This window comes from Gymnoscopelus microlampas, assembly GCF_963454915.1.
Source record: "Gymnoscopelus microlampas genome assembly, chromosome: 6".
Classification (NCBI taxonomy): Eukaryota; Metazoa; Chordata; class Actinopteri; order Myctophiformes; family Myctophidae; genus Gymnoscopelus; species Gymnoscopelus microlampas.
The window spans coordinates 41,795,674-41,813,652 of NC_139943.1; the positions used below are offsets into that span (position 1 = coordinate 41,795,674).

At 43.3% G+C, this 17,979-nt stretch overlaps 1 protein-coding gene across 2 annotated transcripts in view; it reads right to left on the reverse strand.

Annotated features, from left to right (window-relative positions):
- Nucleotides 1–17,979, reverse strand: part of mctp2a (multiple C2 domains, transmembrane 2a) — a 65,124-nt gene that overhangs the window by 17,913 nt on the left and 29,232 nt on the right. For both annotated transcript variants that reach the window (XM_084060660.1, XM_084060661.1), the window contains exons 19-20: nt 4,505–4,630; nt 2,253–2,297 (exon numbers count right to left, since the gene is read on the reverse strand). In XM_084060660.1, coding sequence (XP_083916786.1) covers nt 2,253–2,297; nt 4,505–4,630 — 171 coding nt within the window. The remainder of the gene's footprint in view (nt 1–2,252; nt 2,298–4,504; nt 4,631–17,979) is intronic.

Sequence of the window (17,979 nt, forward strand, 5' to 3'; positions counted from 1 at the left end):
TATTATACCCAACGCCAGGCAAACTTCAATTAATGATGCCGTTTAACCCTTTAAGACCGGCGAACGCGTCTGTGTCATTTTAAGATTTCTTTGACTATTCAAAAAATTGCAGATATACAAGCTCGTACTGTACTTACTTGTAGATCTGCTATTTTTGGAAAAGAAGCGTGAAAATGTGTGCAAATCTTTGAATATATATATATATATACATTTTTAACTCAAATCTTTGAATCTGGGGGGGTCCCTGGAACAAAAATGTTTTGAGATGGGGGTCCGCAGCCAAATACATGGCATTTTTGGGGGTCCTTGACATGAAAAAAAGTTTGAGAACCACTGATACTATAGCAACATAGTTTTTTGTTTTCAAAAAACTGTTAGTATTTAGAAGACATTTGTAAAAACCCCCAGAAGCAAAGATTTGAGTTGAAAAATATATATATTGAAAAGATTTGCAAACATTTTCACGATTTTTCAAAAAAATAGCAGATCTACAAGCTCGTAGCGCGGCACTCGGTGCCGCGCTACGAGCTTGTCGATCTGCTATTTTTTGAATAGCCCAAAGAAATCTAAAAAAAATGACACACAGATGCGTTTCCCGGTCTTAACGGCTTAACGTTGATTTATAGAGTTTCAAAGGGCCGGGATATGGCGGCGGAGCACATTTGTAGAGTGACACTGAATACCCAGTGGAACAGTATTTAAAGTGCTGAATGGAGAAGTGTTTGTTCACATGCTATTATTACGGGTTTCATAGATGTTGTCCTCATTTAGGGGATGCATGAAAATAATATGCTATTCTTGGGGCTAGAACAGAGCTTCTGTAGAAATATTGTTCACTGTAACTGTGCCAAAGTCCCAAGTAGAACTCCTCCTACGGCTGTCATGAAAAATAATAGATAAAGCTTTACTTGGTGGTACTGTAGAGGAGTTTCATAGATTTTACTGTGCCCACGTCCGTGCGCACCGTGGACAATGGGTTCTTCGTACATTTGCTGAACAAAATACAGTCTTCGCAGTGGTGGAAAAAGTACTCGCATGTTTTACTTAACACTTGGGGTGCCAGAGTTTTATGAAAAAAGTGTATGTTGAGTGCCTGGATTTTTAACCATTTTTGAACCTTTTTCAAGTAGTCACAAAATATTTTCAGTGATCACCGTCCTCACGGTGATCCCCTCATTACACACATAGAGGTCTCGTACAATCGGGGGGAAAAAATTAAAAACATTCGGTAATCCGTTCCATAGTTGCAGCCAGTTGAAAATAGTCAAAAATACATTGGAAAAAGTACACAGGAGCCGAGATACAGGCTTTTGAAGTCATAAGTTAACCAGGAAGTGGATTAAAGTCTAAATCTTCGAAAAATGATATCTCCTGGTGCTGTGAAGGAAAGAAGTACAGTATATATACGGTTTTGGCACCCAATGTGTTAAGTAAAAGTATCAATACTGCAATGTAGAAGTACTCTGTTACAAGTAAAAGTCCGGAATTCAAAATTTACTTGAGTAAAAGTATTGATAAAACAAAAGTATTGGCATCAAACTATAGTTAAAGAACCAAAAGTAAAAGTACTGAAATGTTTGAAAATAGCAGATCTACAAGCTCACAACGCGTCGCGATGCGACGCGTTGTGAGCTTGTAGATCTGCTATTTTCAAATAGCCTAGGTTTAAAATAGCGCTGAAGTGGTTGACGTATGTTTCATGATATCATAATTTATATCTGAAAAGTAACTAGTAACTAAAGGTTTGGAGTGGAGTAAAAGTACTATATTTGCCTCTGAGACGTAGTGGAATAGAAGTAAAAGTACTGAAAACTGGAAATGCTCAAGTAAAGTAAAAAATCACACCCAGTGTGAAGAGAGTGGTGCCTTTGAATTACTGTAGTGTAACTGGTTGCATCATTGTGTTGCAATCAGCTGCAGCTGTTGAGGCCGTGCTCAAACGGACGGACGGACGGACCCACACACACGGTCAAGTGTAGGAGTGGCTGGCACCACTCAAAAATACGTCAAAATTGTACTTAAGTATAGTACTTGAGTAAATGTACAGTACTTAGTTACTTTACACCACTGAGTTTCCACTTGGCTGTCATGCTTGTGTGTTGGTTTAAATGCAAGTTATTAAAAAACACAACAAAGTAGGCATTCATTGAAATGATAGACAAAGACTAATACGGAAACATTTGAGAGGGGGGGGAAACAAAGAGTTAAATGTAATATCCCTTAAAGCGGTAGAGATGTATAATGTAAAATACCTTCTCATCTTCCTCTTCATCATCCGCCGAGCCCATGTTGTTCTCCTAAAGGAAAGAAATAAAAGGGCAGATGGGAGATGTTTTCAAAATGGACGGCATAGCACACATGTGGGCACTGGAGCATTTTTAACAAACACCTAGTAATGAAATGTTCCTCCTAGTACATACACCCCTATTGGGAGAGGCCCGTTTCCATAGAGACTGCATCACGGGGGCTGACCTCACACAAAAGGAGAGGTGAGAGAGGGCCTTCCTTCCACAACGGCACTGTCACAGCAAAGCAATCTCATTTCTACCACAACATAAGCACCACCGAAACACAGAGAGAGGGGAGAGAGAGAGTCTAAGAGAGAGAGAGAGAGAGAGAGAGAGATTGAGAGAGAGAGTCTGTGAGAGAGAGAGTGAGAGAGAGAGAGAGAGAGCGAGAGCGCGAGAACAACATTTAATTTGGATGCTGGTTGCCTAGATCACTTTACATCAAGTCATCCTGACCTGGTTGTGGTGCACGCTGTGACATTGCCTGGGAACAGAGTTGTGTCAGTTGCGGCCAGTGGGGTCACCGAGAGGTGACAGAGTCCCCCCCCCACCCCCCCGCACTGGATATGAGGGTGAGGCCTGGGCTTTAATCCATTAAAGACCGGGAACGCATCCGCGTGTCATTTTTTGATTTCTTTGGCTGTTCAAAGAAAATAGCAGATCTACAGCTCATAGCACGGCACAAAAATCTTGAAAATGTGTACAAATCTTTGAATGTATATAAGTTTTTTAAGCGAACATTTTTAACTCAAATCTTTGCTTCTGGGGGGTCCATGGAACAACATAGATGGGGGTCCGTGGTCAAATACGTATAATTTTGGGGGTCCTTGACATGAAAAAGTTTGAGAAACACTGATTATAGCAATGTATTTTTTTTCAAAAAAGCTAAAATGTTCGCTTAAATATATATATATTCAAAGATTTTCACACATTTTTACGATTTTTCAAAAATAGCAGATCTACAAGCTCGTAGCGCGGCACTCGGTGACGCGCTATGAGCTTGTATATCTGCTATTTTTGAAAAAGCTCATAGCGCGGCACTCGGTGCCACGCTACGAGCTTGTATATCTGCTATTATTATTATATCTGCTAATGACACACACAGATGCGTTCCCGGTCTTAATGAGTTAACATTTCCCAGGATGGAACGGCATCATTGCCAGCAGCTACAAACACAATCACTAGGGCGGGCGGGGGGGGGGGGGACCGCTGCTCTTGGGGAGGAGGGGGGGGACATGTTGTGCGGTGGGCTGGGCCGGGGCCCCCCTAGCTGGCCATGGAGATGGCTTTATACAACACAGTGAGATTGGGAGGACAGTCTGGAGTGCAGAACAGCATTAACCTTCACAGACGCTGTGGCTGAGGACAAACTTCATTTCCATAACCGTGGATGGAGAGCTACAGCACTCACTGTCTTTGCAATCATGAAGCTGCTGTATTATCAATATACACTACAAACATTTATTTATTATTTCAAATTCCCTTGGGAAATGTGGTGGTCTGCTCCCTAGACAATTTATAGCTCATATAATATATAATATACGTACGTTTCAAATGTATTCGTGTTGTAGGTTATGTAAAAGAACAAAAGGAAACATAAACTGTCCAGCTGACTGCAGAAGTGTGTACAAAGATGTAACAGTCAACCAGTTAATACATATTTCACTAATATATATATATATAACCACTGCTGAAAATTCTGGAAATTATTTGAAAATTATTTTTGGGGGGATTTAAAAAAAATATACGTATATCTTTTTTTAATAAATAAAAAAATGCACATTTTAATCTGTAATGAAATAGGGACATCACACCCAGGTTTCAGTGGCTAATGTGTGACTTATTGTTATTGTGTGGGTGAGCAACATGGGCGGACATACATGTGTTCTACTGTACACATGTGTACAGCAGTGTTGCCACCAGATCTGCTTATTATAATTTCCCCCCAAGATTGTATTCGAAAATAGCCTATCTACAAGCTCACAACGCGTCGCATCGCGACGCATTGTGAGCTTGTAGATCTGCTATTTTCAAATAGCCGATGCATAATGTTTAAAGTGCTCATGTGAACCCTTAGTCGCTTCTTTTGGGCTTGTTTTCCTAGACCCGGGGTTGCTTGTATCTCTCACAGAATCTGGCAACACTGGTCTACAGAGCTGTGTGTGTGTGTACTGTATGTGCGTGTGTGTATTATAAAGTGAGTATAGCACACTCACCAGGTCCAGGTTGTTGGTGGAGCTGGCCTTCCCCGAGCCCAGTTTAAAATAGTTCCAGCCAATCAGGAGGAGCAGGAAGAGGGGCAGCATGAAGGGCTCAAAGTGCCACACTGTCAGCAGGAAGACCTGAGGAAATGGGACACGACAGGCTTTAATATGGGTGATGCACACAGGCACAGTCAAGTTCATTATTATTACACACGCAGTTACTACACTCAGAGTTAACCCGCCAAGACCTGGAACGCATCTGTGTCATTTTTTTTTATTTGAGCCAAAAAAAAAGGCATTATTTTACACTTTGGCTATTCTTTGAAAAATCTTGAACATGTGTGCAAATCTTTGAATATGTACCGTATATTCTTTTAAAGCGAACATTATTTACTCAAATCTGTGCTTCTGGGGGGGGTCCCTGGAACAACATATTTTGGTCCGCAGCCAAATACATCATTTTGGGGGTCCTTGACATGAAAAAGTTTGAGCACCACTGATATAGAAACATACGTTTTTTTTTCAGAATACTGTTTAGAAGACATTTTGTGGAATCGGCTTCGGATCTTAATGAGTTAAATTAACGCTACCGTGCTGCATGGCAAAGACGTGGCCCCCGTCCTTAACCAACCAGCAAGAACACCACAGCTAGTATTCCCTCAAACAATCCCCCCCACCCACCCAAAAGGAAGGAAGGACAAAAGAAATAAGCTATAAGGGGCTTCATGCAACGGTCCAAGTACAGCAGACTAGAGCAAAGCCACTGAGCCTTACACAGCCGATGGGCAACAGATTCCACTCTTGGCGTTATTTAAAAAAAAGTGATAGACATTTTGGGGACAACTTTTAATGTCTTCAAATCCTATTTTACTTACACCCATAACACAGTATGCTGGCAGCGTCGCCTTGCACTGCCGAACGGAACGTATAAGACATGATTAGACAAGGCATCCTGTCTTTTTTAAAGAAGCGCACATCAAATCCTTGTATACGGGCTGGAAGCGGGGCGAGGGCTGGGGCTGGGGCTGTCTGACTGGGCCCATATGCAACGTTTACCCCCTCCACGGCTGATGATACTGAGAAAAGCCAAGACCCCTGGTAGAGAAATAAGATGGATCACACTGAATGAGTAATCCCTCATAATTCTTGTAAAGGAGTGGTGCTAAGCGCGCCGCACAAACACCCCACCGCATTTCACAGCAGAGCACTAATTGGACAGCAGTATTTAAACCCATTTAGTGACAGCCTAATGAGTCTGTCTGCCGACTGAAATGATCAGGAATGTGTGTGTGTGTGTGTGTGCGTGTGTGTGTGTGTGTGTGTGTGTGTGTGTGTGTGTGTGTGAGGAGGGAAGGATCGCACCAGCAGCCGGTTTGACGGGATGAAATAAAAGAAATGGTGCCCCGCGGCAAGTCGAATCTTAAAATCTATTAATGTAATTATGTGCCAATACGACCCACACACGGCCCACTACCAATTTGCTGTTTTTTTTCGTAAATAATCCTACAGTACGCCGTCTAAAGCAACATTTAAAAAGCAAAGAAGGCTTTTAACATAAAGCAACATTTGCCTTAAATCCAATGCAGGTCTTCAAAGTAAAGTATAAGTTAAACAAAACACAGTCGGAAGTTTACTTTATGAAAACACCATAGCCCATGGTAAAAAAAAAAACGCTGCTGCGATAGCGTAGCGCGGTATTAAGTGCAGCAAACTAGCCCGGAGGCTAGCAGGGAGCAGTAGGACAACAATATGTAAGAGTTAAGCCTCAGACAGGATGTGAAGCACCACCAACCAGCGCCTTCGGGCCCCGAATAGCAGAGGCCTTGTTGTAAACAGCAGACTGCTGCTGTCATAGCAGCCGTGCAGCAAGCAGCGCTAGCGTCCGTGCGCGTTGCTCTGGGGGCCAGGATACCTACCTTACTGCCACACTACTACTACGCCGTGGGTTCAAATGGCCACCAGGGGAAAAAAAACGTGAACCGTGAGTAATGCACGCAAACACTGGGGCCGGGGCTCTGGCTGGCTGGCCCCTGGGCTTCACCACTGCACCACTTAGCATCCTTTTTCCAACACGGTGAGAGAGACTGGCCGATGGCGTACATACAAAAGAGCAAAAAAAAAAAAAACGCACACAGGAAACAACAGCGGGGATGGACCGAGATGTGAAAGAAATAACACGAACAATATGTTACTGTTATATCTGCGTGCGTAACGGCTCATTTGAATCACGTACGGTACCAGGAGGCAAACTAGAGCTGCTGGGGGGAGGAGGGGGGGGGCGGGGAGAAGGAAAAAAAAAGGTAAACAATGAATATGCATGATGCGCGCAGAGGTATATAGCTGCAGTGATCCTCATCTCGGTTATGAATAACCTACGTCACCGTCGTTGTCACCTTCGGTTCCCATGAGGCTATTCTAAAGCGACGCTCTCTTCACCCCCCAGAGGAATTCAGCTGGCTTGGCGGACAGGTAGCCTGTCATATCCGCAGCCTCTTCTCTCGCCCGGTAAAAAAAAAAAAAAGGGAAACGTATAAGGGGGGGGGGGGGGGGGGGGGAGAAATGTGCCTGGAAACTGACACGAGCCCAGCAGGAATGTTGAACCTCCTTGCCCTCCCTGCAAAAGCTGCTACATTAAACCATTGAGACCGGCCAACGCGTCTAAGATTTTTTTTTGGGCTATTCAAAAATAGCAGATATACAAGCTCATGGCGCGGCACCGAGTGCCGCGCCACGAGCTTGTAGATCTGCTATTTTTAGAAAAATTGTGAAAATTAGTACAAATCTTTGAATATATATATTTTTTTAAAGCGACCGTTTTTAGCTCAAATCTTTTCTTCTGGGGGCGTACCTGGAACAACATATTTTGAGAGGGGGGGTCCATGGCCAAATACATACAAATACATTTTGGGGGTCCTTGATTATAGCAACATACGTTTTTTCAAAAAACAGTTAGGAAACGGTTAGGAAGTTAGAAAATGTTTGCTTTAAAAAACTAATATATTTTCAAAGATTTGCACATATTTTCATGATTTTTCAAAAAATAGCAGATCTAGCAAGCTCATAGCGCGGCACTCGGTGCCGCGCTATGAGCTTGTTAGATCTGCTATTTTTTAATAGCCCAAAGGAATCTAAAAAAATGACAAACAGAGATGCGTTCCCGCCGGTCTTAACGGGTTAACCACTAAAGTCTAATTGCTTGGTCTCTGTCTTCCTGTGCAAGTCAACAGAGGGAGCCAATTCATTTCCTCCCAGGGAGCCGCGGCAGAGAGAATCTGTCACAGGTATTCATAATCGCCCACTAATGCAAATTTTCTTCTCCTCGCCGCGTTCTGGCTCGGCGGACAAGATAAAAGCCTACAGAAAAAATACAATGCCTTATGTCTAAACTGAGTGCTTAAATGAGGGTAGGAGAAACCAAAACCTGTCAGAAAATATCCTCTCAATTCCTCCCTCGCGGTGTGTCAGTCCATGTGTGCAGGATTTACATGCTTTTTTAACCCTTTAAGACCGGGGACGTCATTTGTAGATTTCTTTGGCTATTCAAAAATAGCAGATATACAAGCTCATAGCGCGGCACCGAGTGCCGCGCTATGAGCTTGTAGATCTGCTATTTTTTGAAAAATCGTGAAAATTTGTGCAAATCTTTAAATATATATATATATATATACTATGTTTTAAAGCGAACATTTTTAACTCCGATCTGTGCTTCTGGGGGTCCCTGGAACAACATATTTCGAGGCCAAATACATATCCTTTTGGGGGTCCTTGGCATGGAAAGGTTGGAGGTTCTTTCAAAAAACTGTTAGGATTTAGAAGACATTTGTAGAATCCCCCAGTAGCAATGATTTGAGTTACAAATGTTCGCTTTAAAAAATACATATATATTCAAAGATTTGCACGACAAATAGCAGATCTACAAGCTCATAGCTTATAGATCTGCTATTTTTGAATAGCCAAAGAAAAAAAAAAAAACAGATGCGTTCCCGGTCTCAATGGGTTAACACTAATAAAAAAAAAAGAGGGAGAAAAAAAAACGCCTGGGCGAGGGAAACATCTGGGAAAGCCTCTCAGATTCCTTCACTCAGGTGCACACGACTGAGACTCTCTGCTGTCAGATATCCCTCAGTTAATGAGCAGAGGCAGCGCCATACCTTCCCCTTGTCTCTTCACATTTCTCTGTGAGGCTTCTGTGAAACGGAGACGGAACTAATTCCCGGCGCTAAGTGGTTTATGTTTTATTAGCAAGCAGCTGAGTGATTAAAGGACGCCGGGTGGACAAAGTGCAACCTGTCAGGCTTTAAGTGTAAATTTATATAGGAAATAATCCACGTTTTTTAATTGGCCTCAAAGTTAAGGCTCCGTTTCTGTCTTGAGAGCTCCGGCTGGCTTTCTTTTTTTTCCTTTTTTTTTTAACTCTCTTCATCCCTCAACAAATTACACATGACAAGGAAAAACCTTAAACCCCCAAACACTACAATGCTAATATGTTACATGGGTGGTAAAACAGTCATTTATTTAACCAAAAGGACATAAAGCAACAAACAGAAAAAAAAGCAAGGGGCGCTAATAATTAATGATCTACCTGAGCGTTTAGGTTTTACACACAGGCAGGAATTGGATAATGAACGACTTGTAATTGAACAAGTGTTAGTATGTACTGTACGTCTAGAAGGAGTGTCTCTAATGTAGGGGAAAAAAAACTCCCTTGACAAACACCATTTAGTCTGAAAAATGTCCGCGTGATTATGCGCAGGGTGTCTGGGGGAGAGAGAGAGAGAGGGGCAGGGAAAAAAAGAATGAATTAACCCTTTAAGACCGGGAACGCATCTGTGTCATTGTTAAGATGTCTTTTGGCTATTCAAAAATAGCAGATCTACAAGCTCGTAGCGCGGCACCGAGTGCCGCGCTACGAGCTTGTAGATCTGCTATTTTTGAAAAATCTATTACATTCGTGACTGCTGCTGGAGAAACGTGCCTCATGTCGCCCGTTGTGAAACAGTAGAAAATAGCACAAAAAAAAAAAGTACAAATCTTTGAATATATATATTTTCAAAAGCGAACATTTTGAACTCAAATCTTTGCTTCTGGGGGTCCCAGGAACAACACACTTTGAGATGGGGGTCCGCGGCCAAATACATAATTTTGGGGGTCCTTGACATGAAAAAAGTAAAAAGAAAACAGTTGAGATTTACAAGACATGTGTAGAATCCCCAGAAGCAAAGATTTGAGTTTAAAATGTTAGCTTTAAAAATATATATATATATTCAAAGATTTGCACACATTTTCCGCGATTTCTCAAAAAAAAAGCATCTACTGTACAAGCTCATAGCGCGGCACTCGGTGCCGCGCTATGAGCTTGTATATCTGCTATTTTTTAATAGCCAAAAGACATTTTAAAATGACATGGAATGCGTCCCCCGGTCTTAAAGGGTTAATAAAACTATTAGCGCATGTTGGAGTAGGTGATGGAGATGCACTCTCCTTAGCCACCTGTAAGCGCCGGGAAAAAAGGGGCAACCCCGTGGCAGAGCCGTTCTGCCAGCGGGGTTAAGAACAGGCCTGACAGATTTGTTTTATAGTGCCATTAATATGATTCCACTAAATGCATTCTGCGCCTTCTCATGCAGATCCCCTGGCCAGCAGAAAACCCGGCACCTAATAATAAAGCACTCAGCGATTAAAAGTGTGAATAAAATAACTTAAAGCTGAGCAAGCATGGCAGCTCCCCACCACCCACGCACCTCCCAGGAGGGGAGAGAGGGGACCGCGATAGGAACAAAAGGACACAGACACCCTCACTTAAGAGTTTTCCACCATCCTGCAAATTGATTAATAGAGAAGGGTGTGGCCCAATCTAGCGGCCCAGACTATACTGACGGACAGACAGACTTAACAGCACACTGCCAGGGCTGTTGCCAAGGGCTTCAAACACACACACGCGCTAACACACACACACACACGCGCGGGCGTGTGCGCTAACACACACACACGCTCGCCCGCTAACACAAACACACACACACGAAACGACAGTAAATAGAGGCAGCATCGCAATGACATGGCAGATATAATACATTGGATGAGCCAAAATTAGCATGATGCTAACAGCATCTGGGGAGGGCAATACAATTACATTACCGGAGTGCTGTAAAACAACAATGAAGTTTAAAGTGATATCGCTCTCTCTTACTCTCCTATCATTTATTATCTGCTAATTAAAAGACAAAATACATGTTTTTACTGTAAAGCTTAAAGACTTGGTTGGTAGGTACACACGAGGAGAATGTAATCTTGGCTATAACACCCCGTTTCTCTTCTTCAGCCGCACTTGGAAAACTAAACAAAGTGAAAGAAAGTAGCGGCTAGTATTATGAGGGTCAGTCGTGGGGGTGGTGGACGGATGCCAGTTTATATGAACGTACGCTGAAAGAGTTTAACCCATTAAAGCTGGGAAACGCATCATTTTTTAAAATTTATTTAGGCTATTCAAAAATAGCAGCATCTACAAGCTCGTAGCGCGGCACTCGGTGCCGCTTGTAGATGCTGCTATTTTTTAATAGCCCAAAGAAATCTAACACAGATGCGTTCCCGACTTTAATGGGTTAACAAGACTGACAACAGACTTCAGGGTTTGTGCGGGGTCAGTGCGGGTGTCTGTGCGTGCGTGCGTGTGTGCACTTGGTGCGTGTGTACTTGTGTAATACTATATTTCTGAGGGCCAAACGACCCCACAAGTATAGTAGAATTCTGAGGAATAGACATTATCAGGATTTTTTTCCCCTGGTCCTCAGATGAGAAATGATTGTTTTATAAATATTGTTTCAGTGAGGCTTATACAAGAAGGCGAAAAATGTGTGGTTTAGGATTATAGGCATTTAGGGGTTGGGTTTTAGGGGTTATAGCAATTGATACTTATTTGCCATTGATACTTAAGTTGCGCGCTGGTGAAACACTGAAAATATTAGACCTATAGAGTTTGATGTCCTCACAAGTATAGTAAATAATACAATTAATGTGTGTGTGTGTGTGTGTGTGTGTGTGTGTGTGTGTGTGTGTGTGTGTGTGTGTGTGTGTGTGTGTGTGTGTGTGTGTGTGTGTGTGTGTGTGTGTGTGTGTGTGTGTGTACTAGGTACAACAACAAAAAGTCTAAAGGGACGCAAAAGGAGAATAATCTTCTCTCTAATATAGACATAGTTTTTATGGGTGAAATCAAGGGCAGCAAAATTAATCTGCATTACTTCCTCAATTAAAATACATTAAAAAAAATAAGAGAGCGATTAATAATGAATCAAAGGGGCCTGGTGGCACAGCTCAGCTCAAACAAGCCTATTTTATTCTCCCTCCTTTTTCCCCAGCCGGGGCTGGAATCTGTGCTGAGGGCTCATGTTAGGGACCGGGAGCGGCGGGCTTTAAAGTAGCTGTAAACGCAGAGCAATGAGACATGTAATTTGCGGTGAGCTCGTGGGCCAGTGTGGGGACAGGCTTTCAGGGGGTGTCGGAGAGGGAAGGGAGAGAGAGAGGAAGCAGAGAGGAAGATAAGATTTCTCTTCGGGGCAGGTAGAGTGTGTGGGCAGGCTAACGGCGCTCCGAGCTAACGCTGAATAAATATTTCACATACGCTCAGCTCAAGTCTTATCGACTGGGGAGGAATAGAGGGAGAGAGAGAGAGGGAGAGAGAGAGAGAGAGACCACTCGCGAGAGAGAGGGAGAGGGGGTGAGAGAGAGAGATAGAGAGAGAGGCTGTATTCTGCCGAGAGTGATAAACGGGGGACCTCATTTCTCTCTTGAGAAGGAAGGGCCGTAATCGCTGCATGTAGCTAGTTGAGGTGTGGAGGAGTACACAAAAATACGGCTTATTTCATTATTTTTTTTAATCAAAGAGGTTATCCAAAACCTTATATTTGTCTGGCACAGTGTAATTATAGTTATTTATTTCTCATGTATGAGTTTATTTTTTAATAATAAAAAACTGTCAAAAGACAAATGTTTGTGTTAAATATCAGACAAAATGTACATTTTATGTTGTCTTTTCTGACAATTAATGGAGAAAAAAATGTCTAAGTGCGTGCGTGAATATTATATATATATATATATATATATATATATATATATATATATATATATATATATATATGCACACACACACACACACACACGTATATACAAACACATAAATATATATATATATATATATATATATATATATATATATATATGTATGTATGTAGTTGTGTAACTGTTATAATTAGCAAAAATAATGTTATCCATTGAAGAGGTGCCGAGTGTAGTTTATGGACGCGTTAACACAGTTAGTGCAACACAGCGAGCTCTCTCTATCAAAGCGCTCGCTATGAAGAGGAGCAGCCGGCCGTGCGAGGCAGAGAGAGAGAGAGAGAGAGCATTAGCATTTAGCTCACAGGGAGCGGCCAGGACTCTGGACCAGTTCGTTCGTTGTCTCTCCTCTCCTCTCCTCCGCCTGCCTGTCTGACACATGCCAGGGCCAGAGAACTGCGCCAGTGTGCTGGGGCCGGAGCAGGGCGGTCAGCAGAGGGCCCCGTGGTGCCTGTCAGTGGCGGCTATACTCTGACCCCGGGAGCTCCGGCACTGGCCACGAGTGTTTAACCCATTGAGACCCGGGGAAAGATTTCTTTGCGGCTATTCAAAAAAATAGCAGATATACAAGCTCACAGCGCGGCACCGAGTGCCGCGCTGTGAGCTTGTAGATCTGCTATTTAAAAAAAAAAAAATTATCGTGAAAATGTGTGCAAATCTTTGAATGTATATATTATTATTAAAGCGAACGTTTGTAACTCAAATCTTTGCTTCTGGGGGGATTCTATAATGTCTTCTAAATCCTAACAGTTTTTTGAAAACACTTCCGTTGCTATAATATCAGTGGTTCTCAATTTTTTTTCATGTCGAGAACCCCCAAAATTATATGTATTTCGCCACGGACCCCCCATCTCAAAATATGTTCCAGGGACCCCCCAGAAGCAAAGATTTGAGTTAAAAATGTGTATATATATTCAAAGATGTGCACACATTTTCACATTTTTTTTTCAAAAAATAGCAGATCTACAAGCTTGTAGCGCGGCACACGAGCTTGTATATCTGCTATTTTTTTTTAAATAGCCCAAAGAAAATCTATACAAATGACACAGATGCTGTTCCCGGTCGAAACGGGTTAATCCGTGTCGGGAGCGTTAACACTGAGCGACCTCCTGGGTGACAGATCTGCCATGCGAGTCTTTTCCCCCGAGGAGGTGCTGGGGAGGGGAGTGGCGTCGGACTCTCTCTCTCTCTCTCCCTCCCTCTCTCTCTCTCTCCCTGTCAGCTCGGCTCACACGCACGTTAACGCGGCGCGGGGCCGAGGCCCGGGCCCCGCCAGAACAGCCACACACAGGGGGCGGACAGGTCGGCCAGGCTCAGCCGCCTGGGGAGGAGAGGTGTCCTCTATGACTATACTATGACGGTACTACGGTGTGTGTGTGTGCGAGAGAGGAGTGTGTTACAGGGCGGTCATTATGAGACGGCACACACACAATGGGGTTAAACATGGAGCTGGAAATAAAGTACAATAGAAAAACAGTGTCGAGGAGGCACACAAGACAAAAGCACACGCACACATGCTACAAGTGCAGAACTGTTATTCGGTAAAGCGCAGGGGTCTATTATTCATTCACCCCAAGCCCCCTGTATTTGTTTATATCTCATGCTGCCTTCATAACGCCAAACAGAAATAAATGGGGGGAGTTAAGTTAAATTAATTAGGCTAGATTAAATCAAATCAAGTGTGTTTTCTAAACTCCAAAACCCATGTCCCAAAAACATATACAACATATTTAAAATGAGTAGGATTTTTTTCCAGCCCTAATGAGGCCCATATTAACGGAGGGAAAAAAGCGTATTAATCCTGCTAATAAGAGGAAACATGCTTTTACATGCATGGTAGCGGAGGAGAGCCTCAAGTGACACCGTATAACCATTCGGGACGATGCAATAACAACAATATCCATGTCAAAAATCTGAAGGAATGGCTGAGTTGTTTGCAGGTTTTTTTGCATGTGTTATCCTTAAATATTTAATATATCTAAATAAAATACGGTACTTTCAAAAAACCATGGACACAGACGTCGCCGCCGTTGTCGTGGCCATCTTTCTTTTTTCTTCTTCTTCTAGCTAGTAGACACATTCCCACAACAACACTCTCTGGGAGAGCTCTAACAGCTAGGGAGTTGAGGAGTATAACCCCCGCGAGACGGCAAAAACCCACTCCTTTAAGCCGTTTAGACCGGGAACGCATCTGTGTGTCATTTTTAAGATCTCTTTGGGCTATTCAAAAATAGCAGATATACAAGCTCGTAGCGCGGCACCGAGTGCCGCGCTACGAGCTTGTAGATCTGCTATTTTTTGAAAAATCGTGAAAATGTGTGCAAATCTTTGAATATATATATTTTTAAAGCGAAGATTTGTAACTCAAATCTTTGCTTCTGGGGGGGTCCCTGGAACAACATATTTTGAGATGGGGGGGGGGGTCCGCGGCCAAATACATATACATTTTGGGGGTCCTTGACATGAAAAAGTTTGAAAACCACTGATATAGAAACATACGTTTTTTTTTTTTAAACAGTCAGGATTTAGAAGACATTTTGTAGAATCGGCCTCGGGTCTTAATGGGTTAAGGCCTTCCAACTTTTCTTCAAACAGAGAGAAAACAGATGCAAAGTAAAAACAAGACGACGATTCACAGAAGCGCTCGCACACGCGTGCACACACACACACACACACACACACACACACACACACACACACACACACACACACACACACACACACACACACACACACACACACACACACACACACACACACACACACACACACACACACACACACACACACACACACACACACACACACACACACACACACACCTAATATCCACACTGCACTGCAGTACAAACCACAAAAAACGGGGAAGACTTTCCCAAAACAAACATGTCCCTTTGCAGAGAGACAGTGTTATAGCAAGAACAATTAAGACAACACTTTTGATGATGGTGGTGGGCCTGGGCCGTGCTGGTATTCTATGGTTAATGGCCCTGGCTGCCGTGGTGTTGGTTCCACACAGGTGGTCTCCAGAGAGAAACTGACCCCTCAGTCCACGCTCTCATCTGTGTGTGGAGGGGGGGGGAGACGATGATTCCATCAGGCATCGTCCCCCCCCCAAAAAAAGCTAGCCGTCACAGCTGCCAACTGTGTTTACAGCTGCACCGCATCAAACATTCATCAAATGCCATCTTTTACAGTCTGTGATGTGAGGCAATCAGCATTTCACAGGCTGTCAAATGATGTCTAAACCCTAGCTCGCTATACCTGGCAGTGTCAAAAAGGAAGTGGTTCAAATAGCCACACATAAGGTATACAGGTTTCTTTCTAGTCCTCCAACTCCCCCTGACAGATGAGGCGCGTCATATGTTAAAATATTAATTCTACTTAAATACTTAAAGTGCTCTAATGACAGCAAAGCTCAAAATCAGCTTTCAAGTGTAAATGATCCCCCCTTTCTTTTTTTCCTCTTCTTTTTCAACTTTCATCCATTTCATCTAAAAAATCAAAATTGTCCTCAACTTTAAACTTTTGAAACCGATTAATTTGGCTGTGGCTAATACATGCTGCCCCCCCCCCCCTCCCCCAATGCCCTTTCTTTTCTTTATTCTTTTTTTTTTAGAAGAAGAAGAAGAAACTTGTGTCCTTCGGTCCAATACACAGAATGGAGAGGATTTCACTCCCAGAGTTGAGTTCCCACGAAGGGTTCCTGTTGGGAAAAGTAACTGATCGCCTTAGCTCTTACTCACACACACACACACACACACACACACACACACACACACACACACACACACACACGGTTCGGTTCCAGCAGTGCTTTAGCTCCATCTACAGGCCCCGGTTTCTTCTGCAGGAAAAGAACTCTGGTTGACCCCTCCACACAGTCACACTGCTGCTGATGTATAGGACATTCATCTAGCTCAGTCTTAGTGGAAAAAAAGCACATCTAAAGGACGTTATTTTATGAAGATTTTTAGCTGTCACATTCTCTCTCTCTCTTTCTCTATCTATCTCTCCCTCTCTCTCTATCTCTCTCTCTCTCTCAGAGAGAAAGGAAACACGCTGTTGTCAAACTCTTGGAAAAGCACAGATCCCAGGCTCATTACGGGTAGCATAAACAAGCAGAGGAGAAGGGGGGGAGGGAAAGAAAAGTCAAAATTTCTTGTTTGTATTTCCGTTTCCACTGATGAAGATGTTTATGAGGCTTTGCCAGGAGAGGAAGTTTGCTTTAAATGTGTGAGAAAGATTCTTTTTAACATTACCTAATTAGAAAGAGGCGCTATTTTTAAAACCCGCAACTCATGGGTGGATGGAGAGAAAAAAAAGCTACTTCAAATGGCGTGGTCGGTCTCTGCTTGGCGGGGAAGATTACGCAATCAAAATAGGTAACCTCCAACACCTGCACAAGGAAATGACAGTACTACTGCAGGACTTCCCACACTCTCTAGTGATGTTTTTTCCTCGCACACACACACACACACGCACACACGGACACACACACACAGACACACACACACAGTAATACGCAATGGCAGCACAATGCCAAATGAGCCATCCGTCTGGAACTGTGGAACCACTGCGGCTGCCCAATTTAAATGTCCCTGGATGCATCATTTTCTGATTGCCACTCACGAGGGGTGGGAAAGTTACCTTCCTGTGAGACTAGCGGAGAAGTCTCCGAAGAAACAAGTGCACTCCAAATGCTCTCTAACGTTAAGAGAACAGAGCCGGCGATCCCCCTCCGCACAACAAAAATATGAATGCCACACACCAACAAGCTCTTCATAATGTATGCATGAATCTACATAAACATCCAGAGAGATGTAGAGACAGCGTGCTGCGTGGAGGTCAGCGCGCGCCCGCCCGGCCTGTGGGACTGAGTGATATAATGGCTGAGTATTCCTGGTACAGCACTATGGTAGTGCAGCTATCCCGCGGTCCCAGTAGAAACCCACCGCGTGCGGTAATGCATTACGGGATGCTAGCGCAGTACGGTATGGTGTAAAATGGTCCATGGACCCAGTCTGCCTCTGCTTGATAAATAATGTATTGTAATGTATATTAAAGCCAGAGAGCCCACCGCCACTGCAGAGGTCCCTACCACCAGCGTATACATACCACTGTGAAAGCCTCGGCCTGCCTGCCACACGGCAGAAAAGAGGCAGACAGACACTACTAGGTATAATTACGCACATCGGAGAAAGGCAAAGCAGAGGCCATCTGTCAATGTCTAAATCAGTTACCTTATTACCACTGCCTAAAGATATAAATATAGGAATGGGAGCACGCTTTCATTAAGGCAACGCGGTGCCACGCTGCTTCGAAGACAGCTCCAAACGCTAACTTAATTGCAAATGATGACTTGGAAGGGGGGGGGG